This window comes from Notolabrus celidotus, chromosome 23 (genome assembly GCF_009762535.1).
Source record: "Notolabrus celidotus isolate fNotCel1 chromosome 23, fNotCel1.pri, whole genome shotgun sequence".
Taxonomy (NCBI): Eukaryota; Metazoa; Chordata; class Actinopteri; order Labriformes; family Labridae; genus Notolabrus; species Notolabrus celidotus.
The window spans coordinates 20,781,277-20,808,269 of record NC_048294.1 but is presented as its reverse complement, the minus strand read 5'-3'; the positions used below and the strand labels follow the sequence as shown (position 1 = coordinate 20,808,269).

The 26,993-nt window shown below is 41.8% G+C and overlaps 2 protein-coding genes and 1 long non-coding RNA gene across 4 annotated transcripts; 1 reads left to right on the top strand and 2 right to left on the bottom strand.

The window, feature by feature from the left end:
- Positions 1-1,215: 1,215 nt before the first annotated feature.
- Positions 1,216-13,938, bottom strand: si:dkey-28a3.2. The gene is made up of 7 exons (XM_034676585.1): positions 13,808-13,938; positions 6,155-9,419; positions 4,829-5,515; positions 4,174-4,220; positions 4,025-4,086; positions 3,621-3,938; positions 1,216-2,835 (listed from the first exon to the last, which is right to left on the bottom strand). Exons 2-7 carry the CDS (start codon positions 9,218-9,220, stop codon positions 2,819-2,821), a joined length of 4,197 nt encoding a protein of 1,398 aa, XP_034532476.1. The 5' UTR covers positions 9,221-9,419; positions 13,808-13,938; the 3' UTR covers positions 1,216-2,818.
- On the top strand, positions 13,354-25,693 carry si:dkey-106g10.7 (uncharacterized protein C11orf95). 2 transcript variants are annotated; one of them, XM_034676587.1, is made up of 5 exons: positions 13,354-13,424; positions 17,934-18,428; positions 19,915-20,280; positions 20,457-20,915; positions 21,872-22,901. In XM_034676587.1, exons 1-5 carry the CDS (start codon positions 13,415-13,417, stop codon positions 22,366-22,368), a joined length of 1,827 nt encoding a protein of 608 aa, XP_034532478.1. In that variant the 5' UTR covers positions 13,354-13,414; the 3' UTR covers positions 22,369-22,901. The 2 variants fall into 2 exon arrangements, with proteins under 2 accessions (XP_034532478.1, XP_034532477.1); XM_034676586.1 differs by lacking the exon at positions 13,354-13,424 and adding an exon at positions 16,392-16,871 and having other exon boundaries at positions 21,872-25,693.
- Positions 19,836-23,835, bottom strand: LOC117807338. Its single transcript, XR_004629950.1, has 2 exons — positions 23,592-23,835; positions 19,836-20,447 (listed from the first exon to the last, which is right to left on the bottom strand). It is a non-coding gene; the product is annotated as an uncharacterized LOC117807338 (long non-coding RNA).
- Positions 25,694-26,993: the final 1,300 nt, after the last annotated feature.

Here is a 26,993-nt window from a genome sequence, read left to right as displayed (position 1 = left end):
CAAGTGCTACTTCCTCGAGTGTTATGATGTGTTGTTAAAGTCATTTAGAGACGGGACACTGACACCACAGGGTTTCATCAGACTGCACAAACACTTCATTTGATTTCAAGACTGAGTTTGAAGACAGGTATAGTGCTATCTTTATCTCCCCCATCGCTTTCCTTCAGAGCCCTCTGGTGCCAAGTCATTGTAAAATAGTCGAGAAAATCTGGGCACACAGTTTCCAAATCCATAGGGACAGGTTCATAACCCCATAACAATGTATTAGCAAATCCATTCCCACAAATTAAGACTCTGCCTCCACAGATTTCTAAAATGTGTGCATAAATTACAAATCCCCCCCCCGATGAATTTGTAAGCTGTGGGTGCCGATTTTCTTGGGGACTTTGTACTTTCCTAAAGTGTAATAATTTTGAGTTTGCTTTGTGAGGTTATTTCATCACAGATAACATTTGTAACTCAGACCTCTTCAGAGTCTATTGAAGCTGAAGTTTATGTTTCTGATCATTTAAAAATAGAAAAATAACCAGTTTAGTTTCTCGAGTCACAACAGCAGCTTGACCTGATAGTAATAGATGGTTGCGAGTAACAACACTGAATCTTAAGGTGATAAACGCACTCTTATTATTGAGCATAAAGCAGCTGTTTTTTGTTCAAGTAAAGGAAAAAATCTGAGATTTTGAGAATAATGTCATATTTCCAGAAAGTGTGACTCAGTTTCTTCAAAACTGAAAACACAAACTGAAAAGAGTGAAGCCACCAAACTCCACAAATCTCTGATTCCTTTAACCCAAACACTCCACACAGCTGTGATCTGCTTACATCTCACAGAGCGTCAAATAAACTCTGAAGTGATCAATTTAAACACGGCCATCAACAGCGTTTGTGTTTGTTTTGGCTTCATGAGACCATGTTACATTTGCATACATATACAAGAGCATACGAGCGTGTGGAAAGAAGTTTCCTTTGTTATCGTTAAGCTGAAGTGTATGGTGTTTTTTTTTTTTTACATGAGCCTGCTACGTCTACATGCAACACAAACATTATGGAGTGTAGCAAATCCATCTTCTTGCCTAACACCTGTATAAGTCACTTAAGTAAGGTGGCCCTGAAGTGCAAACCACATCAACACATCATAAAAACAAAACATTATCTTTGAACTGAAACATAGGCTTTCATTTTGAGAATTTAAGAAAGTCAGAGAAGAGCAACGACTGAGCCCAAAGGTAGAAAAGTTTTATTACTGAAAAGGCATCGAAACATTCCCTTTAACCCGGTAAACATGTCAGAGTTACATTCTCAGAGGTTAACTCAGCTGCAGGCAGACTCTATGCAGCTTTGTGCTCAAACACAAGATTATTTCTGCATCGCACTCAGGATACAAATCATACAAAAAACATGGGAATGCATCATCTCAGATACACAGCTGATCTTCCTCTTTTACTACTTTTCATGCAGGAAATCTCCCTTTGGATCAGAAACACTCACAGATGAAGAACTAACATGGAGCTATCTACAAATATGAACATCAGCAGATCAATAAATAATAAATAAAGTGTCAAACAGCACAGTCAAAGGAACATTTGGCATCTCATAACCACTTTAGTCTTTAGTGTATTTACAGAGCTGAAGGTTTGTTCATGTGTTTGTCACAAACTGATATCGACTGCAGAGAAAGCTGCTGTAAAAAAGGTACAAAAGGTTGGATGTCTGTAAGGTTTCAGGGTTTGAAGAACGACCTCTTAGAAAACGTGGAGCAGTTCTAGACCTCCATGCAAAAGGTCAGGAACTACAAAAGTCGGGGACCTGAATGCAACGTGCCGGCAGAGCAGAGGAACTTTATACAGAAGGAAAGACTCAGTAAGCTCTGAAACATGAACTACACACAGTTTATAATCTTTAAACAGGCTGACGAAGGGACTCCATCTAAATTTAGTGTGCAATCATTGTAAACATCAGCTATCACTGCATCACTGCTGCCTCGTTAAATCTTTTAAACTTTATTTTATACATCAGACGCTTCAACAGTCCTTTCAGAGTTTTAAATCTCCATTTGAAGCAGAACTAGAAAATAAAAGCTGGACTTGCTGCTGACATTAAAATCATAGACTGTGTCTAAGAGGTGGACAAAGCCTCAGGGTTTGAAAGCTGAAACGTTAAAGTCCACAAACGAACATTTCAGTAAATGTTAAATATGTTGACCTCTTCTACACAGTCCATGTTTAGCACACTCAGGTTGCTGATACAGCCTGTAGTTCATGATGGCTACTGTTTTTAAAATGTAAAACTGCTGTGGAAACCTTTTCTTGTAGTTACCACTTGTCGCCACTGGTGGCCGCTGTTGAGCAATAATTAGAGTCTATTTAAAGGAAAGATTTAATCTTCCATTAAAATGTGCTTTCAGAGTGTGTCTATGTTTTGAACTGAAGTCTGTGGGACACTCAAAACTAAAATGATTAAATTTAAAAGAATACTAAAACATTAAATATGAAAATAATTGAAATGTATGTCTACTAAAAGGTTGGGTCTGAGAAACTTTAGCACAAAGACTGTATTTCCCAAAATGTTGTAACCTAAATATTTCAAACATGACCCAAAATCTGAAGTGAGGCTGACTTGATTTAACCCATAATTACAGCCCTGATAAGAAATGAGGTAAAGCTGCTTTCAGGCTGAAAGTTCATGTACAGCACAGTCCGTCTATAAATGTCAACAAACTGATCAAAATAAATAAGTTATAAATAAGACTTTAAAGTGTTGGGTTCTGTCTCCTGGTCCGTGGTCCTCAGATGTGTCCTGCAGGCATCTCCTCTGATGTTCAGTCCCCGTGTGCCTCTGGAAGATAATTCAGACAGGTTTGGTAAATAAGAATAAAGTCTGTCACTGGAAAACAACAAACCAAATATCCTGCTGTACGCAATACTAGCAGCTAGTTTGACAGCGGAATAGATGATTATGTTCCAACATGGCTGCCAGGATAATAGTCATAGGATATTAAAGAATATAATCAAGGTAATGGCTGTATGTTGTCTGCATGTCAGCTGCATTACAGCTGCATCTTCTCTACATGTTTACTGGGCGTCGGCTGCATGTCGGCTGCATGTCGGCTGCAAGTTTGATGCATGTCAGCTGCATTTCAGCTGCTTGATGGCTGAATGTTTACTGGGCGTTGGCTGCATGTCGGCTGCAAGTTTGATGCATGTCAGCTGCATTTCAGCTGCTTGATGGCTGCATGTCGGCTGCAAGTTTGATGCATGTCAGCTGCATTTCAGCTGCTTGATGGCTGCATGTTTACTGGGCGTTGGCTGCATGTCGGCTGCAAGTTTGATGCATGTCAGCTGCATGTTTGCTGCATTTTGTCTGCTTATTCGCTGTATGTTGGCTGCATGCTTGCTGCATGTTGGCTCCATGTTGGTTGCATATTCTCTGTATGTTGGCTGCATGCTTACTGCATGTTTGCTGGATGTTTGCTGCATGTCGGCTGCATGTTGGATGCATGTTGCATTTTATCGGCAGTGTAAAAAACAATCTAAACCGGTCAGAGACAAAAATATTCATCTTTTGATTTGGATCAGTAGGATTCAGTTTAAGCCATCACAGCCATTCTTGTGGATTTGTACCTGTCATGGCCTCACTGTTCCTCTGCAGCTGGCTGGTGAAGAAGCGTTCTCGTTGGGACACCTGTTCATCCCAGGCCTCAAGGATCCTCTGGTGCTCTGCAGGCTCCAGGTTCAGGGTGTCAGGGTGGGCCTCATCGATGTGGGCTCTCACCCCCTCCAAGCTGTGAGAGTACTGCTGCTCCCCACACACCATGCACACCAGCAGCTGGTTCAGAGGGTCATAGTCCATCAGGTACCGACTCCTCCATACGGCATCTGAGACCGGACCATCCTCTCCGTTAATGTTCTCGTAGTCCAGGAACATTAGGTCTGACTCATCTGAGACAAGGATCAAGGACAGGAAGATAATTAATACAATGTGTCCTCTGTAATGCATTTGAAAAAAGACTCCACTGATGCTTCACCTTCTATCGGCTCGGTGTAGTTTGGGTAGTCAAAGGAGGAAGGGTTGGTGTCCACGGGAGCGCTTTAAAAAAACATAAATAACATTTAGCAACCGCCTTCATCCAGGGGGCAGAAACTTTAACTTCATCTGAGGTATATAAAGACTCACCTCATCAGATGTTCTGACTCATCAGAGTTCACCCACTGACCAGAGTCCTGCAGGAAGAGTTAGAGAGCGAAAACTGAGAAAAGTATGCTGGGACTTTGTTTTTTAAGTAGCCTATGTTGGATGGTTTTGTTTGTCGTTGTGAGGTCATGTGTTCCTTTTTGGCTATTTTCTGATAGTTAGTTAATTTTCTTGTCGTCATTTTATGTGCCCACAATAACTCAGAACCACTCTCATTGAAAAATAATCAATCATTTGCATGCAATAAGTTATTCTTGGCGGTATGGCTCTGCTCTGTGAGCTCTCTGCCCTTCCAGGTGCTTACGTGGAAGGGCAGAGCCTGTAGTGGGGAGAGCACATCTCCCCTCTCTTTCATGTTTCAGTATTTATGTAAATCAATCAATCAATCAGTCAAACTTTATTTATAAAGCACCAAATCCTAACAAATGTTATCTGAACACTCCAAACAGAGCAGGTCTAGTGTGTCTGGTCATTTTGAAAATCTTTGTGTTCATTTTTTGGATGGTTTTGTGTCTCTAGTGTCTTTTGCATATTTTTAGTTTTCATTTGAACATTTAAATCTATGTCTCATTGTCCAGTTAACAATAAAAAATTTAATAATCGATTTGTTTCGTTATGACGTATCTGTGTCTGGTACCTGTGTCTGCAGCTCGTGCGCAGGGAGGATCGGTCTCCAGCTGCTGATCGACCTCCGTGGTGTCGCTCCTTTCTCCCTGATGGCCTTCCTTGCTCTCTGCTCCTTCTTCTTTATCCTCCAGTACTCCCTCTTCCTCCTCAAGAAGTCCTCCTCTGGCTCCCCGGGAATGGGCTTCGGAGGGACCATGGTGCTGACCGGTGACAGCTTGGTGGGGCTGTGGATCGGATGTGTGGGGGTCTGGATGGTGGCACAGGGGACTTTTATTGGGCTAAGGGTAGGGCATTGAGGAGGAGGTTCAATAGGGTGCAGGTTGATGCTGGTGAGCGGGTTTTCGGGGGGTTTCAGAGTCGGGAGGGAGGGGGGTGAGTCTACATCTGTGCTTCTGGAACTCCAACTTCCTGGTCCTGATCCTGCTGGTTTCTTACTCTCTGGAGCTCTGACTGAGTCCACTTCGAAGTGTAAGAGTTCATTGTGTTTCTGCTCCAGACAGGAGACTCTGTTGACTGGCTGTTTGACCTGCAGCGTGTCCGGAGACCGTTCAGGGTTACATGCTGCAGGGCTGACCACCAGGACTGTGGGGATACTGGTCACGGCAGTCAGAGAGGCTCTGGAGGGTCTGGGCTGGGGGGCTGGTTTCACTGGAGGGTTTACACCTTTAACAGAATTGATGATAACAGGACCTGGAGCCTGAAAGAATAAAAGGAACAAATGATTTTAGATTTTAAAGGTGAAGTCGACTAAAGAGCAGAATGATCGGTCTGAAACATGCACAGGTTTTGGGGGCCCCTCTTCCTGACTCTGCTCTGTGTTTCTGTGGGTCAAGTGTCGAATATCAGACGGAGGTTTGTTGGTGATGATTCAGGTTTCAGCTGGAGAGAGCTGTGTCTTGCTTTAATACTTAAGATCACACTGGTGCAGAAGAGCAGCATTTATCTGAATAACACATCTAAAAATCAAGATCATAAAGAACATTTTGTTACATTATTTTGATTCTCAAATCAACACACTGCTAAGATGTGTTTACTTTGATAATATGGACTAAAAACTGTGTGAAATGCAAAATTATGGAATTTAAAGCAGCGATTAAAAAGTGTTTAATAGCATATTTAAAAAGATTAATGGTCTGACCACTCTGATTATTCATTTAGCTTTTGCTTTTGACATAATCAGTCATGTTTGCATCAGATGACATGAATGGGTGACATGGGATCAGTTTACCAGGAAGGTGCAAGAGCTCACCAATAATCAATACTTTTTCCCACATTGTAGGAATCAAAGTTGGACAAATATATGATATATTTCCCTTCAATCCCTCCCTCACATCACCTGGTAGTTCCTCTGGGGAAGCCGATTGCTGGATTCTCCCGCTCTGTCTCTCTGTCGAGACTTTAACCGGGCCCTCTGCTGCCTCTTCATCAGCTTCCAGTACTCCCTCTTCCTCTGCAGGCTGTTCAAACTGCTGTGCTCCGACACCACGCTGCGTAATCTCTGAGCTAGAGGCTTGTTGATATACTGGTCCTGTGTCAGACTTTGCTGCTCGGGTTGTGGTTGATCTAAGGGTGGGTGATGCAGCTTTGGCGGCTCTGGGGTTCTGGGAGGCGAGGACGGGTCGATGATGGCGTCCTCGGAGGGGTTTACAATGAAGTTTGAAAGAGTTTGGGATGAACTCTCACTGGTGGAGTTGGAAACGGGGGCTGGCGAAGGTGTCTGGCTGGGTTGTGGTGAGTGTTTCAGATGAGGGCTGGAGGAACCTGTTGGTGCCGATGCATCAGAGTCTGGTTGCCAGCTTTTTATCTCCAGGGTGAGATCAGCAGCGATCGGAGCCGCCTCTTCGTCCCTCTCAAAGAAGAGCTGCATGAGGTTGGGCTTCATCTCTGGCTCTGAAGTCTCCTCCTCCGTCTTAACGTCAGTCTGTATGCTTTTACTCTCCGTCACTGTGCTGAGAGACTCCTCCAGGAGTTTCTTCATAGAGGCCACGGCCAGCAGGGTGGTAGCCTGGCTGTCTGCACTCAAAGCTGGGTCAGGCTCTTGCTGAGGTGCTGGAGGGGGTGATGGGGTTGATGGGGGTTTGATATCTGGACAGATGGCTTGTTCTGGTTGGGAATTTAGGTCAACTGCTGGCTCTTGTTTGATCCCACATGTATTTGGCTCAGTATGTTGGGCGTTCTCTGTATCATCTGTGAGGTTTCTGTTCGGTAGCACCGTGATAGCTTGCCTCTGGATCTTCCTCGCCCTCGCTTGTAAGAGTCCTTGCTTCAGCCGGGCTGCCCGAGCTGCTCGCTGCTCACGCTTCTTTATCCTCCAGTACTCCCTCTTCTTGGCCATCCTCTCCTCCTCTGTCAGCTCTGGATCCAGATACGAAGCTGACAGAGAAGTCACGCTACTTGAAACAGCCATTTTCATGACACATCCCCCAAGATTCAACTCCGTGGTTGATCCTCCAGAACGAGCACTTCTCTGGGTTTGAGGGTGGGTGAGTTTGAGCTGGCCTACAGTCTGGAATGACGTAGGAACACTTGTGCTTTCCGTCCTTGTTCTGATTGAAATAAGTCTTTGTGGCTTGTTGAGTCCAGCAAAAGGAAAGGACACTTTCACCTGAGCTGGACGAAGGGGAGGCGGATTTGCACGAAAGGGTGCAGGAGCTCTCTGTCGAGTACCTGCTGGATCCTGAGGCTGTGGGACGGGAGAGCTTTTAGAAACTACTACAACTTCTTCCTGTTTGAGGGCATCTGCTGCGCTGTGATTTGCTTGGATGTTGATGGTCACCGTGCCGTCTTCTTTGATGAACCCTCCGATGGTTTCCGAGTCGTGGGTCAAGGTACTTCCTGCTGATTGCGCTCTGGCTCTCCTCATCTCCTCCAGGATATTCTGATAACGTTTAACTCTTCTCATGAGGCAGTCCCTCTCCTTCAGACGAGCCTTCATCTCCATCGACAGCTTCGCTCGCTGCTCACGCTTTTTAATCCGCCAGTACTCCCGCCGTTTGGCGATGATCTGCTCAGGTGTGTCATTGGGGTCGATTTTGGGGATATTTCTGGATCCAAAGAAAGAGGAAAGCATCGGAGATTTACACCTCATGTTTCTCTGAATCATGAAAGTCTTTTGGGCTTCAATGAACCTCTGTCTGGGTGTTTTACATCGTGCAATTCCTCTGGAGACGCTAGAGAGATGAACATAAGGTGGATGCCGTCTTTGGGACTCCCCTGCCTTTTTCACGTATATCCCCTCAGGTGGAATGGCTGTGGTATTCCCAGGTGGATTATGGACTTTTACCTGATCTGCTCGTAGGGTAACTTGGGCTGAACATGCGTCCCTGCCTTGCAGTTTATTACTTTCCTTTTTGATGGATGTAACGGACGCACTGACCCAGTTATGACACTGTTTTGGGCTGACTCTTCTCAAGAACGGACGATTCGGAACATGTGGAAGGACTGCTCCTCCCACCGGTCCTATTTTTTGTGCAGTTTCCCTCTTTAGTGTCCCCTCGGCGCCTTGTATCTTCTCTCTGGCTTTAGCTATCCGAGCCGCCACCTTCGCTCTCTGCTCTCGCTTCTTAATCCGCCAGAGCTCCCTGCGCTTGGCTGCTCTCTCTTCCTCTGACTCTGGGGGAGTAAGATGGGAGTCACTAACACCTCTAGCCCTCTGCGAGGTGGCCAAGGCACTCTTTGTTCCTCTGCGAGGTGTTGAGTTAGCTGTTTTACCCTCGGCTGAAAGAGAAGTTGCAAAAGTCCGACCTGTAGTCACATTTGCGGGTGCAAGTTTGGGCTGAATGTAGGATTCAACTTGTGCCTTCGGTTGTATTTTGGGGATGAACACTCCCTGCATAGACACACATGGCTGAGGTGTTTTCATGGAGCTGCCATTAGTTATTCTGGTCACTCTGGCTGGAGGCACTGGGGAACTGGTGTTCAGCTGGGTTGTACCGGCTGGGGGTGAGGTAACTGCTTTAGGTAGCAACCCAGCACCCCTCACTGTTGGGCGTCTCACCGTGGTGGTGGTGTCACACCCAGACACTCTTGCGGAGATGGAATAAGAAGCTGGCACCTGAGGCAAGACTTTATTGAGTTCAACCGTCTGGAGCCACTTCTCTTTGTGGCCCTCGGTGGCTCTGCCTGAGCCTTCTTCCTCTGTGTTTCCAATGTTGGATGACTCATCGTGACTCTGCAGAGGAGAAGTGAAAGCAGCAGCGGAGCCGGAGCAGTTTGGATGTACGAACTTCTCCCCTCGACTCTGCTGCGTCGGTTTCCCTCTCCGCTCGGACAGTCGAGCCCTCTGCTCTCGTTTCTTGGTCCTCCAGTATTCCCTCTTCTGGGCAAGCGTTTTGTCATCGAACTCTGAGGCAGGGCGGTAGCGGTGGGATGGTGAACCACCTTTACCTTTTGCAGTTGGCATGCTATCGCCAGCTTGGACAGCCCATCAGTTCTCATCCAACAGTTCTTGCTTCCTGTTTTCTTCTCATCCCTCTCAGTCCAGAATCTTCTCTGCAGTAGGCTTACATGGTGTCCTCCGGTGTGAAGCCAAGGTAGTCATAGTTTTAGCTCAGCTGAGCAGCTGCCAGATCTCTCAGTCATCACATCGTCCAGCAGGTGTCCTGAGGAACAGAAACAGAAAACATCTTACTCAGGATAAAAACACAGAAAACAAGATCATAACTTTCAGGTGGTTTCCGAAGATCCTTCTACAAAAGGAAATACAAGTCGTAGGATACAAACAAGTTCTGAGCTCATATCCAATCACACCCAGTCAACTGTAGTAGGTGCATGTGTGCAATCTTTTAAAAACACTTCAGACATTTAGAAGGATTATAAACACATTGTTTTCATTCTCTGCAATTTTCTTTTCTTTTTCACATTTCATCTTTTCTTAAGATATTTTGACCTTGTCATTCTTGCATGGCTGCCTTATTCACTACATTTGGACCCAATTTGGAACTTTGTGACAAAACTCCCCCAAATTTCAGCATTATTTCTCAAATATCAATTGGAATCTCTACATTTTGACTTATTTTTTAAATATTGGACCTCAAACCCAATGCAGCCTCTTGTTCTGCATTAATTTCCATTTATTTTTAACATTTGAACTTCCCAAATGTTTTTGGCCTTTCAAATGTATGTCCAAAATTTGAACTTTATTGCAAAAATTTTGATTCTATTTACTTCAACTTTACTGATGGCATTTCAACCTAGTCCACAACCACAGCATTTCATTTTTAATCCCTAAATTTTAACCTTAATCTCTAGATTTTGACCTGATACTCGACAAGTCTTACTTTATTTGCAACATTTGAGCTTTATTCTCTACATTTTTCAAATTTCCTTAATTTTTTTTTAAAGACATTGACAGGGTTTTTTTTAGACATTGTGGCATTTTTTAATTATTATATTCTTTAAACATCAGTCACTTTAATTTCCATAAATCTCTATGAATTTACATTGTGAGAAAAGTAATGAAAGAGCAACATTGCTTCTGATTGTCTCATGTGCTTTTGTAAGTCATAGAAAGGCAACAGTCTGTTTGATAGCCAACTAAAAACTACCTACATGAGCTTTAAATCTTAACATTTCATTTTATTAGCACTTTATGAAAATTTTAATTCTAACGTTTCTACTTCCTTTAATGTTTCAATTTCTACCTTGAAACTGTGACTTTGTTCTGAAAGATTAAACATGTTCTTTATTGACATTTTACTGATTTTTTTTAAATATCGAAACACAACATTACAACTTTATTTTTCCCCCTTAGGAATTAACAATTGGACCCATTTCTCAACATGTAATTTATTTAATGCTTCATATTTAACCTGGCCAGGGTGAACCCCACCTCTCGCCCAATGACAGCTGGGATAAACTCCACCGCCAAAACGCCCCTGAATGGTATAAACGGTAAAGAAGAAATTCATGTATTTAAGCTTCACTTATTTTCACATTTCAAATTATTTCTTGACTCTTTTACTTTGCTTGCAATATTTAAACCAAACTCCTTTATTACTAACTTCATTTTCGAACATGTCTGCTTTGTTTTCCTGTTACTTATTGAATCTCAACATCAACCAATCAGAATTATTAGTTCAACCCTAATTTGACATATCAGCCAAGCGGCCACTTCCGGTCTGAAAATATGAAGCCCATGCAGAAGGGTTATAAACTGCAGTTAATTGAGCGTCCGCTTAAAGGCTGATTTATACTTCTGCGTCTCCCCTACGCAGCAGGGGCTGACGCTGACATGAGCCCCACATACTTGTGCGTCGGTGTGTCTGTGTCGTGCAGCAATTCTCAGCAACATTCCATCTTCAATGCTCTCACTGATGGAAGGAGGTTTTGGCTTAAAATCTCACGATACATGGCCCCGTTCATTCTTCCCTGAACACGGATCAGTGGTCCTGTCCCCTTTGCAGAAAAACAGCCCCAAAGCATGAGGTTTCCACCCCCATGCTTCACAGTAGGTATGGTGTTCTTGGGATACAACTCAGCTTTCTTCTTCCACCAAACACGACGAGTTCAGTTTTTACCAAAAAGTTCTATTTTGGTTTCATCTGACCACATGATATTCTCCCAATCCTCTTCTGGATCATCCATATGCTCTCTGGCAAACTTCAGACGGGCCTGGACATGTACTGGCTTAAGCAGGGGGACACGCCTGGCGCTGCAGGATTTGAGTCCCTCTCGGCGTAGTGTGTCACGGATGGTAGCCTTTGGTACTTTGGTCCCAGCTCTCTGCATGTCATTCATTAGGTCCCTCCATGTAGTTCTGGGATTTTTGCTCACTGTTCTCATGGTCATTTTGACCCCACGGGATGAGATCTTGCGTGGGGCCTCAGATCGAGGGAGATTATCAATGGTCTTGTATGTCTTCCATTTTCTTACAATTGCTCCCACAGTTGATTTATTCACACCAACCTGCTTGCCTATTGTAGATTCACTCTTTCCAGCCTGGTGCAGATCCACAGTTTTCTTCCTGGTGTCCTTGGACAGTTCTTTGGTCTTGGCCATGGTTGAGTTTGGAGTCTGACTGTTTGAGGCTGTGGACAGGTGTCTTTTATACAGATAATGAGTTCAAACAGGTGCCATTAATACAGGTAATGAGTGGAGGACAGAAGAGCTTCTTAAAGAAGAAGTTACAGGTCTGTGAGAGCCAGAAATTTTGCTTGTTTGTGGGTGACGAAATACTTATTTTCCACCATAATTTACAAATAAATTCTTTAAAAATCCTACAATGTGGTTTCTTGGATTTTTTTTTCTCATTTTGTCTCTCATAGTTGAAGTGTACCTCTGATGAAAATTACAGACCTCTCTCATCTTTCTAAGTAGGAGAATTTGCAAAATCAGTGGCTGACTAAATACTTTTTTGCCCCACTGTACGTGCGTAGGCCTTGGCGTAGGTACGGGAGCTACGCAGACCCCCGGCGTAGGGTACGCTGTTGATTCAACACAGAAGTATATATCAGCCTTAAGGCTGGCTGCAGAAACACTGGAAACCACATACACACCAATTCAAAAAAGACGATCTTTGCACCAATAATAAACATGTTTACAGCCTGGTTCAAAAAACTGCTTCGGTCCGAAGAGCTAATCTCTCTATCGGCACACACTGTACAGGGGTGAATTTTTTTATAACGCAACAGTTCAGAAGATATCAATATTGCAAGTTTTGCCCATTTAAGGACATGACTGACTTGACTGGCAGGCGGGAACACGTAGCTGTTAGCGAGGAGGCTCAAACCCCGCCTCTTTACCTCACACTAAGTTAGGCCGAGTTCAGCATCACCGATATGGCACCCGCCGACTATTGGCTTCAAAACAGCGCTCAGGAACAAATAGGTGACGTCTTCGTCCATTATTTATACAGCCCATGATTTCAGCTTCATTAATGAAATTTCAAACAAATTCTTGACTATCAAACTTTAATGGTGACAATTTACTCTCCACATTTTTACCTTCACTTTGACATTTTTATATTAACTTAAAATTATAGACATTTAAAATATATTCTGGTCCTTTTAACTCTGAAATGTGGCATTTCTACTTAAGTCTTAGCTTTTTTACTTCAATTGCAAAATTTCTACTTAACTTTTTAGCATTTTGACTGCATTCATGACATTTCTGTCACTTCCTTACTTATCTAACTCTTTAATTTTACTTAATCCTTGACTTTACTCTCCAATAACAATATCTTTATGTAATTCTTCCTCCTATCATTTGTTCCAAGTTGTATAATCTTCCATAGATATTACATTTAATTACACATATGTCTGTATTAGCATTGAACGTCTCATTTCAGCTCCTGTCACATGAATTCACCTTTTACTCAGTTTACTTGGGACACTATGAGCATTCCTTCTGTTTCCCTTTATATTTCCTTCAAGAACACAGAGAACACGTCCCATTTGGAGCCATTAAAGCACATGTTAGCATTTTCACTGACATCTGATTCAATGGATTACATGCAAATGAAGACAATGCACCTCCTAACCTCCTATATCCTCTGTCACAACACTCAGTGTACACTCAATCTCCATGTGAGACACCATACAGGTGAATCTGCAGCGTTTAAGACTGTAAATAAGACATATTTGGACGTTTCTACAGCATGTTTAGAGGTAAGAGCACGTCGTGTTTGTGCGCTACAAAGCTCCAGGAAGCAGGAAGGAAGCAGGGTGACACTGTCCCTTTAAACCTGTCCCTTTATATCACACATTATATCAGTGAGAGCCATTTTTATTCTTTATTCCGTCTTTCGGACTGTAAATGCAGCAAAGCCACCCTCCTGAAGCTGAACTACCACCACACACTGAGAAAAGAGAGCAAACAGATCGATCATTACGCGCTGTGTCTCTGCGCTGCACAATGGACAAGATCCTCCTCCTCCTGTCCACACGGACTGGCGCCTGTCTGAGTCTAAAGAACCCGCAAAACACGCACATTAACACCGCAAACCAGCACGCTCAGACACATGCGGAAGAGAAACATGCAAAGCCTTTACCTTTCAGTGACACCTAACTTTCCGGGACAGTTTGTGTGAACGTTTAGGACAGCTTTTCTGCCAGGACACTGCAGCTACTTTCCGCCTGCCTGCCGAGCTCTGAGGCTGCCTTGACAACGCTGAAAAGTACCAGGATGTGGGACCTGGATGCTAAGTGTGTGTGTGTGTGTGTGTGTGTGTGTGTGTGTGTGTGTGTGTGTGTGTGTGTGAGAGAGAGAGAGGACTAACAGAGACGGTGTACAGTACATCGGACACCCCCCCCCCCCCTTTCTCTACAAACCCGTTAAAATAATGCACAAAAATGAGAGTAAATATAAGGCCCATGGAGACAAAACCAGTCCACATCAGTCAAGGAGTCATCCTGCTCACATGAACATGATTTAGGTTAAAGTTTGCATTAACATAAAGTCAGAAACAGCTGTGCAAAGGTCCATTGATTTATTGGTTTTTCTGCACACGACCTCATTTTATGCAGACTTTTGTACTGAAGCAGGAATCAGTGGATATGTTTTAAGAGCTAAAGAGATGAGGTCAAAGAATGGAGGTCAAAAGGTGCCAAAACATTTAATATATTCAGCGCCAAACCCCAAGTATCCAGATATTTTTTAATGTAAAATCTTGTAAGAATCTGGATCTAGATATGTTTAATCTTATATTCATTAAATGAAATATACTATGCCATATCTTGACATATGTACTTGACAATACTGAACTGACATCTTAAAAACAACGGGTGTGGCATTTGAAATATGGCGTCAGTCATGGGAAAAATATCTAGAGTCCATATTCTGATGGTGCTAAAGTGGTACCAATACAGAAATAAGATATGACATTTATAACACTGTGGTCCGATGACGTGCAGTACAAATTTCACCATATATGGATCATACTTGGAGATATCCAGGTAAAAACATCTTCGGATTCAGAGGTATTTCACACAGTTTAAATTTAATAGTATGCCTGAATGAATAGTTATGAATATTCACTTAATAAATGAATACAACATTTTAAGAACTTATAATGCAACTTTAATTAAACAAAGTGATTGTTAAATTTACAAAATAATATCTGTTTTAACTTAGTTTATTTTCGTATTTTTTCCTTATAGTTTAAAAAGTGCACGCCCATTTTTATATTTCCTTTTATATTTTGTGTATTTTCTTTTTTAAATCATACATTTATTCTTAGCTGCTCTATTTCGAAGCATTTATTTCCAAAAGTAATGCATAATTTTTTACTTATGTATTTATTTATTTATTTATTAATGTCAGCTTTTGTTTTCCACACAGCCGCACTAACATTAACTTCAGCGTTACTTTACTTCTTGTATCTAACTCCTACTTTTTTCCAATATAACTTTAGCACATCCACTAATTACATGAAGTAAACCAGTTATAGTTGAAAGAGAGATGTGGTGGCTTAAAGTTAACACAAACTGTGGTTAGCACAGCTACAATAATCCATCTCAAAGAGGCTTTTGTCAGTAAGTAGGTTAAGTCAGTTAAAATAACATTATAAACAACTTTTTTAATTAATTTGTGTGATTTAAAAAGGATAAGAGTTCATTTATGAGGCATATTTTCAGAAATATATGCTTAAGTTTGAGCTAGTGAGTGTCGTTAGCTTGTTTAGAGCCAGTTGTTAGAGTGAGCGTCAGAGAGCACATAGATCCTAACGCTGCCCCCTAGTTGTCGGAGGTTTGAACACACATAATAAACCAGTGTCACAGATCATTGTATGAGAACTTTTTATTTAAAGTAAGATGATACCTACTGTGTTTCTGAGAAACAAAATTGATATTGTCTACTCTAATGGTTATGACTTCTAAATGTTTAGACCTATGAAGAAATAGTTTGAGTCTAAATTTAAAAAAGGGATACAATTAACTGTGTTGTTGTCTGATGAATGTTATAGACCTCAGCCTTTTTACTCCAAACAACATACCTTTTAATGTTTTTTCTATAACATGAACTGTTTTTGAAACCTTGTTTTTATTTTTTCAAGACTTAATTAATTGTATTTATGTTTTTTATATTTGATGGTTGCCATCTATATTTCTATCTATCACCTGTTCACACTTATTTCTATTTAGACCTGAAAGCTGAGGTGAGATGTGGATTTCTTCAGGTGTGGGATCAATAGTGTTTGTCTGAATCGACCCTGTGTGAACAAAGACCTGATTGGATGAGTCTATAATGAGAGTCCGGTCACTAATGTGCAGTAATTGGTGGATGAAGCCCCAGAGGCAGGTTAGCTTAGTGCTACAGATTCCAAACATGTTTAAATATTATTATGTATAGATGAATGAATGGTAATACAAGGTAAATGGACTTGTACTTGTTTAAATAAGGGCTCCTCGTCACAGGACACTGTGATCTGGATCTGTTGGGGCCCATATTTGGACCCGCCTCATGTTTTAACTGCTGCAGTGCCGGACTGTGAGCCTCCATCATCACATGATTCATCAACAACAGTATTAGTCCCAGCAGCTTATCAGTATTAACGCGGCTGACCCCCCACCCACACCCCACCCCGCCCCCCGGTGCGCGTGCATTGTTGACGCTGCTACTGTCTCTTTAAATTTACCCAGGAGCCCCTTAAGGAGCCCCAGGGGCCCCTAGTCCGGCTCCCCACCCTGAAGACAAGCAGGAGCCTTAAAATACACGAGAGGAGGCCTGCGATGATCCGCACTCAGCAGCACGGAGCAGCGGGCTCTCAGCGCCGCCGGACTGCGTGATTATTGCGGGATTCTATGAAAAGTTAACTTGGCTCCCGTGCGGGGCGCGTGGGGGACATCGGAGAGCACGGGCTCGCCTGGCAGATGCGTGTCTCGCGGAGCCGTGCGGTGTGAACATGTTCCTGTGAGGGGGACATGTCCCGCTCCAGCGCTGCGGTACCGTGAAGGAAGCAGGAACCGCAGCGGCCATTACCGCAGCAGCAGGGCCCGTGATGGAGGAGGGAGGACCGGGCGAGCCCAGGGAGCTCCTCCGGGGTGCGGAGCAGGCGGAGGTGCTCTCATTAATAATAAGCGGGGAGGAGGAAGCGACGCGGGCGGACAGTGAAGGTAAAGAGAACAGCTGCGGGAGTGATTCTGTGTGTTTGGCACCGCGCGCTCAGGGTGCGGGGCTGTCAGAGACGCGCCATTGTCAGGCCGCCCGTTAATCCGTGTCAGGGACAATACCCGAGCAGCATGGCCCCTCCGTCTGTGGCTCCTATAAACAAAGGCTCAACAGCACGCAGGCAGGCAGGGTGTCACAGCGACGCCCCCTAGTGTCCGGACACAGACATGAATAAACAACAACTGTCATAATGAAGATGATCTTACATGAGAATTTAAAAATCACCTCTGAGCCCTTCACACGGGCCGAGGACACATTAAAACAAGGAGAATTTAAACTGTATATTTAATGTTATTTATTCACTCCCTCTCTGGATCATCTCCTGACAGTTTGAGTTACATGTTTAATAATAATTCTTCCTTTATTTTTGTAAATTTGTCATGATTCCTGCTCAGTGTTTGCACTTTTCTTTTAAATCAAACCTCTACAATTAAAAACATGCAGAGATGAATGTAGACAAAGTGCGATCAGAAAAACAACACAAGACTGCATAGAAACAATAGAACATTTTATTAACATATTCATCTACTACATGTGCACTCTGGCTTAGAGTAATTTCACTGATTTAATATCTTTAAAAGTACTTCTATTCCTTTCTTTGTACAGATAGTATTTTTATTTTTTACTTAGAATTTTTGGATTTGTGTTTAGGTTTATATATTTATTGCCCTTACTGTCTTGTTGTTAAGTACCAGTGTTCCATTCACCACGTCAAATTCTTTGTGTGTGCGAGCTCACTTGGCAATAAAGCTTTCTGAACTCTTGAATCTTGAATCTTGAAAACATGAGGACAATGACTTTAAACACTCTCACAGGAGCTGTATTTATGTTACAGGACACATCCTGTGATCTTCTCCGTTTTGTCACCTCTCCTGTACTCTTCCTCTTGTAATGATGAAGAGGATGACAGCTGATACTGAACCTCATGAGCCTGCTGTAAGGATTTCTCTGTAAATCTATCTCATGCTCTTAACGTGAACATGTGTCCTCTGCTCCTTTCTCGTCAGACGGGGACGCTCTGGCTAACGGTCACGTGGAGGAGGAGCCCGCCAGGTCACCAGGAACCAGCTACTGGAGCATCACAGAGGTTCAGGACCACCCGCTGCTCCTCTCCCCAGCTGCAGGTCCCACAGGACGTAAAGCTCCTGTTCAGAAGGCCTCACGTCCGGGCCTGAGCCGCATCCCGGGCCGAGACCACCGCCGGTACTACCACGAGTACTGGAGGAGCGAGTACCTGATGGACTTCGATCCGCAGAGACACGGCATGATCTGCATGGTGTGCGGCAGCTCGCTCGCCACACTGAAGCTGTCCACCATCAAACGACACATCAGACAGAAACATCCAGACTCCCTGCTGTGGAGCGCCGCAGACAAGGAGGTGATCCGCTCCGGCTGGGAGAGCCACCTCAGTCTGGGGGGAGGTCAAAGGTCTTACGGCTCTGCAGAGGGAGCCTCGGCTCAGGAGGAGGAGGAGCAGCTGGACTCTGAGCAACACGCTGCAGGTGGGTGGATTTTACCGAGCGTCACACAAGTGAGTGAGGATGAAGTCATGACCTCCATCTCCATCTTCATCTCCAAACTCTCCATCTTACATTCACTCCTACACATACACACGTCAAATCCACCATACAGATCAATGCCCGCTCTCACTTCTGCTGCTGATCTTTTACACCTCAGTGTTCGTGCATGTGCTCATCAAACAGATCATTTAATGAAACGTTCTCCCTAAAACGATGAAGGGAGCATCAGCAGTTGTTGGAGTCATAAAGACCTGCTCACATTGTGGTGATAAAATCAATCCATTGATCCAAGAGAAGAAGGATTTCTCTTTTGGACCCTCAAAGAAAAGAACAAGTCAAGTTTTCACTTCCTGATGGATGTTTTATTTGCACCTTTGGACTACACTTATTTCCAGTCAGAGATGTGACCCAGGAGTATTTGGGTCTTAACGGACCTGACCGCATTGAATGTTTATAATAGTAAAAAAATAGTTGAATGTTATAACAGTCCCAGAGTCTAAGGGAATGATTTACCTTCACTGGGTCATGTTGTCTCCTTCTGTGAGCTGTGTAAAAACAGTCTCAGTGAAGTCACACATTGGTGTCGACGGTCGCCATGTTGGAAATTCTGACCCCACCTGACTTTTGATCAGCCTAGAAACAAGCCAGGAGGTGGAGTTAAGCCTCCCTGAAAACACCTTTATTTTAAAAAGTCTTACCTTTTTCTTTTAAAAACAAAAACTAAAAGAGAGTTGTTTTTTTTGTTTGTTTTTCTACAAGCAGAAGAGAATTAAATCAAATCATACATCTTGCCTTCATATCATATTACACATTTAAAGTAGTACAGAAAGATTATATTATATAAATAAATGTACATTAGAAAGAGAAGAAAGAGTAAAATAAAATAAAATACATAAATAAATAAAACAAAGTCTTACATTTTTAATGTGGCTTTGATTTGGAATCATTTGTCTTTAGCCTTGAACTGCATTATTTTTATTTATTATTGTTATTATTTATCATTATTTAAACAACATTTATTTATCTTATTTATATAGTTATCTATTTATTTCTTTTAATAATCTGATATTCTACAAATAAATACATTAAAACAGTTAAGGATAACAGTTGAAGACAAATAAAGGCATTTAAAATATCAATAAAACTGAAAAGGCAAATGATAATAATATAAAAAAAGTTAAGTACTAAGTAGACACATTTTTAGTTTACGTGGTACACTTTATGACAATACTCAGAACAAAAATGACGACATTAAAGTCCAAATGTGCAGTTTTCATAGCCCTGAGGTTGGAGCTGTAATAATACTACACGCTCTGAGATCCACCAGAATGTTTGTAAAGTTAAAATTCAGCATCTCATTGTTTAAGAAAACAAACTCATCAAAGACAGTGATGATATAAAGACATTTTAATGGTTGAACATCAGAGACTCATGTTTTTAATATTTGGTTTAATATGTTTGAGTCCAGCAGAGCCTCCGTACCCAGTGACTCCCCAGGAGCAGCAACAACAGCCGCTCAGTCCGTCCCCCCGCTCCGAGGAGGGTGAAGCCCCCTTGCCCCAGGAGGAAGAGGAGGATCAGGACCTCCCGGGGCCGTCGGCACAGACTCTGGAGCGCTACCTGAACGACTCACTGCACGCGTGGTTCAGGCAGGAGTTCCTAATGGAGTACGAGGCGGAGGCAGGCCGGCTGCTCTGCATGGTGTGTGGAGGAGAGCTACCCTCGCTCCACCTGGAACACATCAAGAGTCATGTGTTGGACACCCACCCCAACTCCCTGGTCTACAGCTCGGAGGAGAAGCACTGCATCCTGCAGGCCTGGGCTCAGACTCACGGTGAGCGCACACGACAATACATCTAGAGTATATGCACAGCTTGATTGTTCCAAACGTCCTCAGGTGTGTTTCTGTTCACTTCAGGTGTTGTTGCAGATCCTCATCAGGTGGTGATATTTGTGGATGGTCAAAGAAGTCTTTCCTGAATCGTTGTCTCTTTCTCTGTCCTGAAACAGAAGAGTCAGAAATGTCAATCAAATCAGAGCCGGACACCAAAGACAGCGTGAGGGCGGAGCTCTTCTCTCAGGAGGTGAAGGCCATGCAGCTCCACACTGACTCGTACCCAGAAGCGGATGGCACTTTAACTCAGGACACATGTCTCATCGGAGAGGACGGGGGCGTCGGAGCTCCTCAGCAGGGACCCCCGCCTCCACGCCCGCCCAGGAAGAGGCGCCTGCGGGGGGGCGACCCCTGGCGGCTTCGCCTCGACTACCTGGTGGCATACGGACCGGCGGGTCAGGGGACGTTCTGCATGGTGTGTTCTCAGGTTCTCCACGAAACCAAGGTCAGCAGCTTCCGCCGCCACATCCAGGAGAACCATCCAGAAACCACGAGCCTGAGCCGGGAGGAGAGAGAGGCCATGGCTGCTGCCTGGACCAAAGATTACTCCGGAGAGGGGTCACACATTCAGGACGGTGAGACCACTCTCTTACTGAATATGAAGCTCAGCGTGCCGCTGATCTTTCTCTGTTCTCACAGTCATACATTCAGAACAAATCTATTTCCATGGCAGTATTATTTAAAGAGATGCTGTCTTTGTTTACTCCAGTTATTCAAACGCTTGCTCTCATAACTCTCAGTACAAATGTGTTTTATTTAAAGCTGTTTGAGGAGGTCTCCACCAAAATATGTTTGTCCTGACAGAAATCCCTTATGAGAGCAAATCTTGAAAATTAAAGCACAATATTAATTGTATCATGGCTAAACTTTTATTTGTGCCTGTATTTGAGAATAACCAACCAGAGTGTAACCCCCAGCGTTAATATTTTCTATTTAATGAGTTATTTAAAAATTCATTTTTAAATTTTAAGTGTGTATGAATAAATAAATGAGCTATAGAGAGCCAAACTGTTTCTGTACCAGGCTGTTAACATGTTTATTTCTGCTATAACATTTTAACATGGAGCTCTATGGGGACTGACTCACTTTTGGGGACAGCCTCTAGTGGACAATTTGGGAACTGCAGTTTTTGGGACTTCTGCATGGCCTTCATTTTTTAACACAGGAGGTTGAACTCAAGCTTCAAGTTTCACATGGTTTCATCACTACCTTGACATTTTGTAGTCGTCGGTGGTCATAATCAAACGATGACATTTTTCACGTCTCTGTGGTAGCAGCTTATCCCCAGTCTGACTCCGCCCCCTCTTCCTGGTCTCTGTGACTCTAAATGGGCCCATAATTTACTAAATGAACATCATGCTGTGTTGAAGAAGACTTGAAGAGAATGTTCCCTCTAACCTCCCTGCTGGATGTTAGAGGTATAAGATGTGTTCAGACTCAGAGGCACTTCTTCAGTACAGTGTGTGGTTTGCAAGTATTTTGGGCGATAGGTTAAGTAAAATGTAAATGAGATATATTTTTGTGTTATCAGAAATCAACCTGGACGGGGCTGACGCTCTGAACACCTCCAGAGAGACAAACAAGGATGCTTCACCCAACGTCAGGACGCCAAGTAAGATGATAAAGAAGGAGGAGGGCAGTGTGAGTGGAGGGCGGGGTCGAGCAAGGGACGTGAGCGCCGCTGCGGCCGCGTCCTCCCGTCATGGTCATTACCCCGGGAAGGACCAGCGCAGGAACTACCAGGTGCGCTGGAGGATGGAGTACCTGATGGACTACGACAGCCGCAGACACGGACTCATCTGCATGGTTTGTGGAGCCACGCTGGCCACGCTGAAGGTGAGCACCATCAAGAGACACATCCAGCAGGTGCACCCCCACTCCCTGGACTACAGTCCTGAGGAGAAGCAGCAAGCCCTGCTCAGCTACAACCAGACCGCCCTGCACTTCATCCACCCGGAAGACCTGCTCCCCACCCAGGAGCACGCACACACCGAGCTGGGCCCCGCTCCACCACACTTTGGCATGTAGAAAGGGCTTCATTCTGTCGCTCCTCACACGCCCCCCCATTCACAAACGCCCTCCCCCGACTTCAGTCTTACAGGGAAGTTCAAGTTTATTTTGTCTAACAGGGTCTTTTCCTTCTTACACTCTCTCCTTAGTCCTTGTTTTATCTGGTGTTACAGATCTGCTCAGAGCTGGTACTAAATGTTAGCATGTTTCAAAACAGCCTCTCACTCTGAGAGGACTGCTCTGCCACTGAGGGAGGGTCACAAACCTAAACTGTATCGGCCTGAAGAATAAAAGTCCAGACACTTGCAGATTAAGATCCTACCTTTACAGAATGATCAGTTTCATAAGAAGTGAGCCGAGGTACCTGCAGGAATACAGGACTGTCGTTCAAATGGAACCCAATAAAGGGTTAAAACAAATGACAGCGTTAGAGCCACATTAGAGAAAACATACTCAACTCAACTTTATTTATATAGCACCTTACATACATAAAGATTACATACAATAAAATTAATAAAATAAGTAATAGTGGAAAGAAAATTTAAAAATAAGGTAGTGTTAAGAAAATCAGATGAGTACAATGAATAAATACATAATTAAATAAGATAAATATATGTTAAAGCAATGATTCAAATAATAATGATTCAAAGAATAATAATAAAAATAACAATAATACCTAAGGTTTAGAGAATACATTAAAAGACTGAACACTATTCATTTGACACAGGATTAAAAAACAACATCAAACTGGTTAACAGAGTGGGTCTACCACTAGCAGTGCTAACACCAGCAGCAGGTTAGCGTCCTCATGTCTGTGCTGGTTCCTCATTGCTCTGGTGGAGTGGTTATATGTCAGTTTAATCAGACACAGCCTACATACAACTTTATCTCCATTTACTAGATAAACATACTGACAAACCACGCTGCACTACCAGATGACATCTGTCACCTGTGCTCCTTTACATCCAGGTAGTAGAGCTTTAGGGCTTTATATCTGCAGACATTAACTGGAGCTACAGCTAGCTGCAGCTGAGCCACAAATGACCGACATACCTGCAAGTTTCCTCAAATAATTCACCAAGTTGTCAACATATTTTAGAAACACTCAGATGTTTTTCTCATACTTTCTTTTCTGACCAGCCTGACGCTGAGTTTCTGTGTTAGCCATCCTGTCGAGTGTCTGGACTTTTGTTCTTGAACCCCTCAGTGGCAGGCTCGTAGTTATCGTTTGTGATGTTTACCTGTTCCCTTCAGGTGAGGGGGGTGTCCGGGGCTCGAGTCTTACACTCTCAGGAAGTTCAGAAACAGAGTCTTCGTCGAGGTCGTGCTCAGTTAGCTTGATGCTAACGTGACTGAAGACAAACAGCACTTTGTCCCCAAAAACTTTTCAACCCTGCGCTTGTCCGCGCGGCCGAATGACACTGATGTTAAAGCTGAAGACAATGAATGCAGCGTGCAGTTTTCACCACCCTCTGGTTTATTTAATGACACATTTACAGGAGGAGGAGTCTTCCTCCATGATACTGAGATATGTTATCTCTCCACCAGTCAGCTCACCGGCCTGCTTCTTCCTCACTACTCATCCAAAACTGCACAAGAAATGTAAATATATGAAAAAAGTGAATTATTTTTCCTTTATACGAGCACTTTTATGCACCCTGGTTTCTACAAAACTTGTTTGTAATTAAGTCCAGTTTTTCTACTTTAACTAAAAACAACAACGATGTTTCTTCTTGTTGGACTTTGAACATTTCGCTCCAGTTTTGGTACTGCTTCATTTCCGTTTACTGTACAGAGTGTGCAACAAAAGAAGTTCACTTACAGAGACATGAGAGAAAATTCTGCCATAATGTGTTGCGTCTTCACCTGGACAATGTAACTCAGGGATTCTGTTTACATCAACAACATCAGTGATCTGACACGTGACGTCTGAAAATACACCTGTGAGCGTGAAAGGTAAGGATTGGATATGACAGAGTGACGGGGCCGGAACAAAAAACTGAGGATTAAAATCAAACTGAAAATTAATTTAGAATAGTTTTGGTTTGACGTTGTGTTATAGGAACTATTCAGTTTTTATTTTGTAATTTTGAGGGAATTTTTTTTATTTTATTTGAACTTATACTGCAAAAAATAAGGATGTGAAAAAATGTCAACTTTAAATAATTTGACTGAGTTGTTATGAACTGTGAAAGCGAGAGGAGAATTCTTAATTTAAAAATAATTAATTTGTTGCAAAAATTGTTGATAGTTAGCATTATTTTTTTTTTGTTGGATAAAAAGCACTTAGGAGAGATACTTTTTATTATTCTGAATATAAATGTTAAAATTAAAAAAAGTTTAATTTTGAGAAAATTTAAATCTAATTATAAATATTAAATCCAATTGAAAATTGCAAAATTGTAAAAATGCAAAAAATAAATACCACAATATTAATTAGAAAGAAAAGTAGCAATATTAGCTAATTAGTTATAATTTTGAGGATTTTTTAAAATTATTATATTTTGTTTGAAAAAACAGGTTTATTTAGGAAAATGTTTCCTAGAACAATTGTTTAGTTAAAAAATAATTAAAAATCATGTTTGACTTGGGAAATAAGCATTTTGGGAAAAAATTCAGAAAGCAGTTGCAAAGAAAGATTTAATATTTTGAGAAAGTAATATTTTTTGAGTGTAAATTAGTTTATTTGGATGAAAAGTGTTTTGATGATGATTAGATGAAATGTAGAAATAATCATTGTGAATAGTAAAGTGTTTTGTATTTAAAGAAAAATGTGTTGAAGTGACCGAGTCTTTGAATTTTGAAAGTTAAAATTATTTATTTAAGTTTATTTTAGGGATTTGAGTTTTTGTTAGGCCCCCAAAAAATCAAAGAAAACATTTTGAGAATAAGTTCAGTCAGGAAAATTAAAAGTTGCACTTCTTTCAGTTTATCCTTTCAGATTTTTGTTCCAGTTTCCTGTGACTCTGTCGTTAACCATTAAATCTTTGATCTTAAATGACGTTAAAGGAGAAACATAAATCCCTGACACTCTGATATTAAAATAAAATCCAGATTCACTCTGTCTCTGCTGGAGAGACCTGACAGCACTTAATTATTTAAATGAAGTTAGTCAAACGAATGAGATGAACTTTTACTCTGAGTGTGTGTGTAAGCGAACGTGTGTGAGTGAGCATGTGTGTGTGTGTGTGTGTGTGTGTGTGTGTGTGCGTACTGTATATGTTCTTAAAGAGGTTTTGTGTTTTTTCTTCACTCTCACCTTTCCTCACCTGTACATCTGAACATGTGAGACGTGTTTTTTCTCCTCAATGATCTTTGAATAAAAATACTCCACTCACCGTGACGACGCCTCCTGCTGCTGCTGCTGCTCTGTAATTTTATTACTTTAATATTAATTCAGATGTTCTTTTTTAATTTAGTTTGAAGATCACCTGCTCAGTTGTCTGTGAACTTCATTATTTGGAGAACCCAAATAATGAAGTAATTTTGTTATATAAGTAGCTCCAAACATGACAAAAGATGAAATTCTGTTATTGAAAAAAAGGGTTAATTTGGTTCAATATTTTCACAGTAAAGACATTTTGGACCTAAAAATAAATTTTACAAATAAAGAAGTAGTAGAGTAAATACAGTTTGTAACATGGGTTGCATCCAAAATGACACAAAGGAAAAGAAATGTCAGTTTAACAAAAGTACATTGAAAAATCACTGTCTATTTTCAATATTTCAAATTTAAAGAGCGTTTTTATTTTTTTGAAATAAACATATTCCATATGGCCCTCCAGTGGAATATGGAGCTAAAAAACGGTTTTATTCAAGACGGAAAGTGATTTTGGTAAAATATAAAAAAAAATGTAAATTAATTGTAAAGCAGCAATTTTTATAAAAACATAATTATCAACAAAATATTTGAAAGTAATTCTTTAAATTCAGAGTTGATAAAAAAAGTGTGACTCCGTATTAAAGAAGAAAAAGTCCACCTCAGTTTATTTCTTTGCTGTATTATGCACCAAAATCTAAAGATAAATGTTAGCTTCGTAAATTTCAACATTATTCTTACCCTTTGTCTTTACTCTCAAATTGCAGTTCTCTGACTAACTTTTGGCGCTAATGACCCCCAAAGAGACGTTGATTAAAAACACATGAAATTGAACAAGGAGGGCGATGTTGGTAAAATGTTAATCCATTGTTAAGCCACAAACTTTATAAACTTAACATATAATATGTTGAAATTCAGTGTTTATTAAAAAAGCATTTGACTGTAAATGAAAGAAAATAAACCATCCTCTCTAGCACCACAGGGAAAAGTAATTTATTTGTGTCCAAATGATTCCCCAAATTTTGGCAAAATTAGAAATTTTTGAAAATTTCACTTCATTTTTTATTTTTATTTCATAACGTTTGGCCCTGATGATCTCCTGTAATAATGAAAATTATTATGGTACTAAAACATAAAATTAATTGTGAAGCTGCTGACTTAATAAAAGCTTCACTCAATATTAAAAAACATTCCCACATGCCAAATTTCATAGTTTATTTTTTGACTGCAGTTGAAAGGAAAATAAAAATCATAGTTTTGTCTTTTTCCATGTTATATGTGTGCACAAGTTGTGGAAATTTAACTTTTACCTGCAAAATGTCAA

Coding starts and splice junctions, on each gene's coding strand:
- si:dkey-28a3.2 (XM_034676585.1), bottom strand. CDS start 9,220: ATGCCAACTGCAAAAGGTAAAGGTGGTTCACCATCCCACCGCTACCGC. Junction 4,087..4,173: donor GAGTCAGAACATCTGATGAG/GTGAGTCTTTAT, acceptor GTTTTTTTAAAG/CGCTCCCGTGGACACCAACC. Junction 3,939..4,024: donor CTACACCGAGCCGATAGAAG/GTGAAGCATCAG, acceptor TCCTTGTCTCAG/ATGAGTCAGACCTAATGTTC.
- si:dkey-106g10.7 (XM_034676586.1), top strand. CDS start 16,757: ATGGAGGAGGGAGGACCGGGCGAGCCCAGGGAGCTCCTCCGGGGTGCG. Junction 16,872..17,933: donor GACGCGGGCGGACAGTGAAG/GTAAAGAGAACA, acceptor CTTTCTCGTCAG/ACGGGGACGCTCTGGCTAAC. Junction 20,916..21,871: donor GGGGTCACACATTCAGGACG/GTGAGACCACTC, acceptor TTGTGTTATCAG/AAATCAACCTGGACGGGGCT.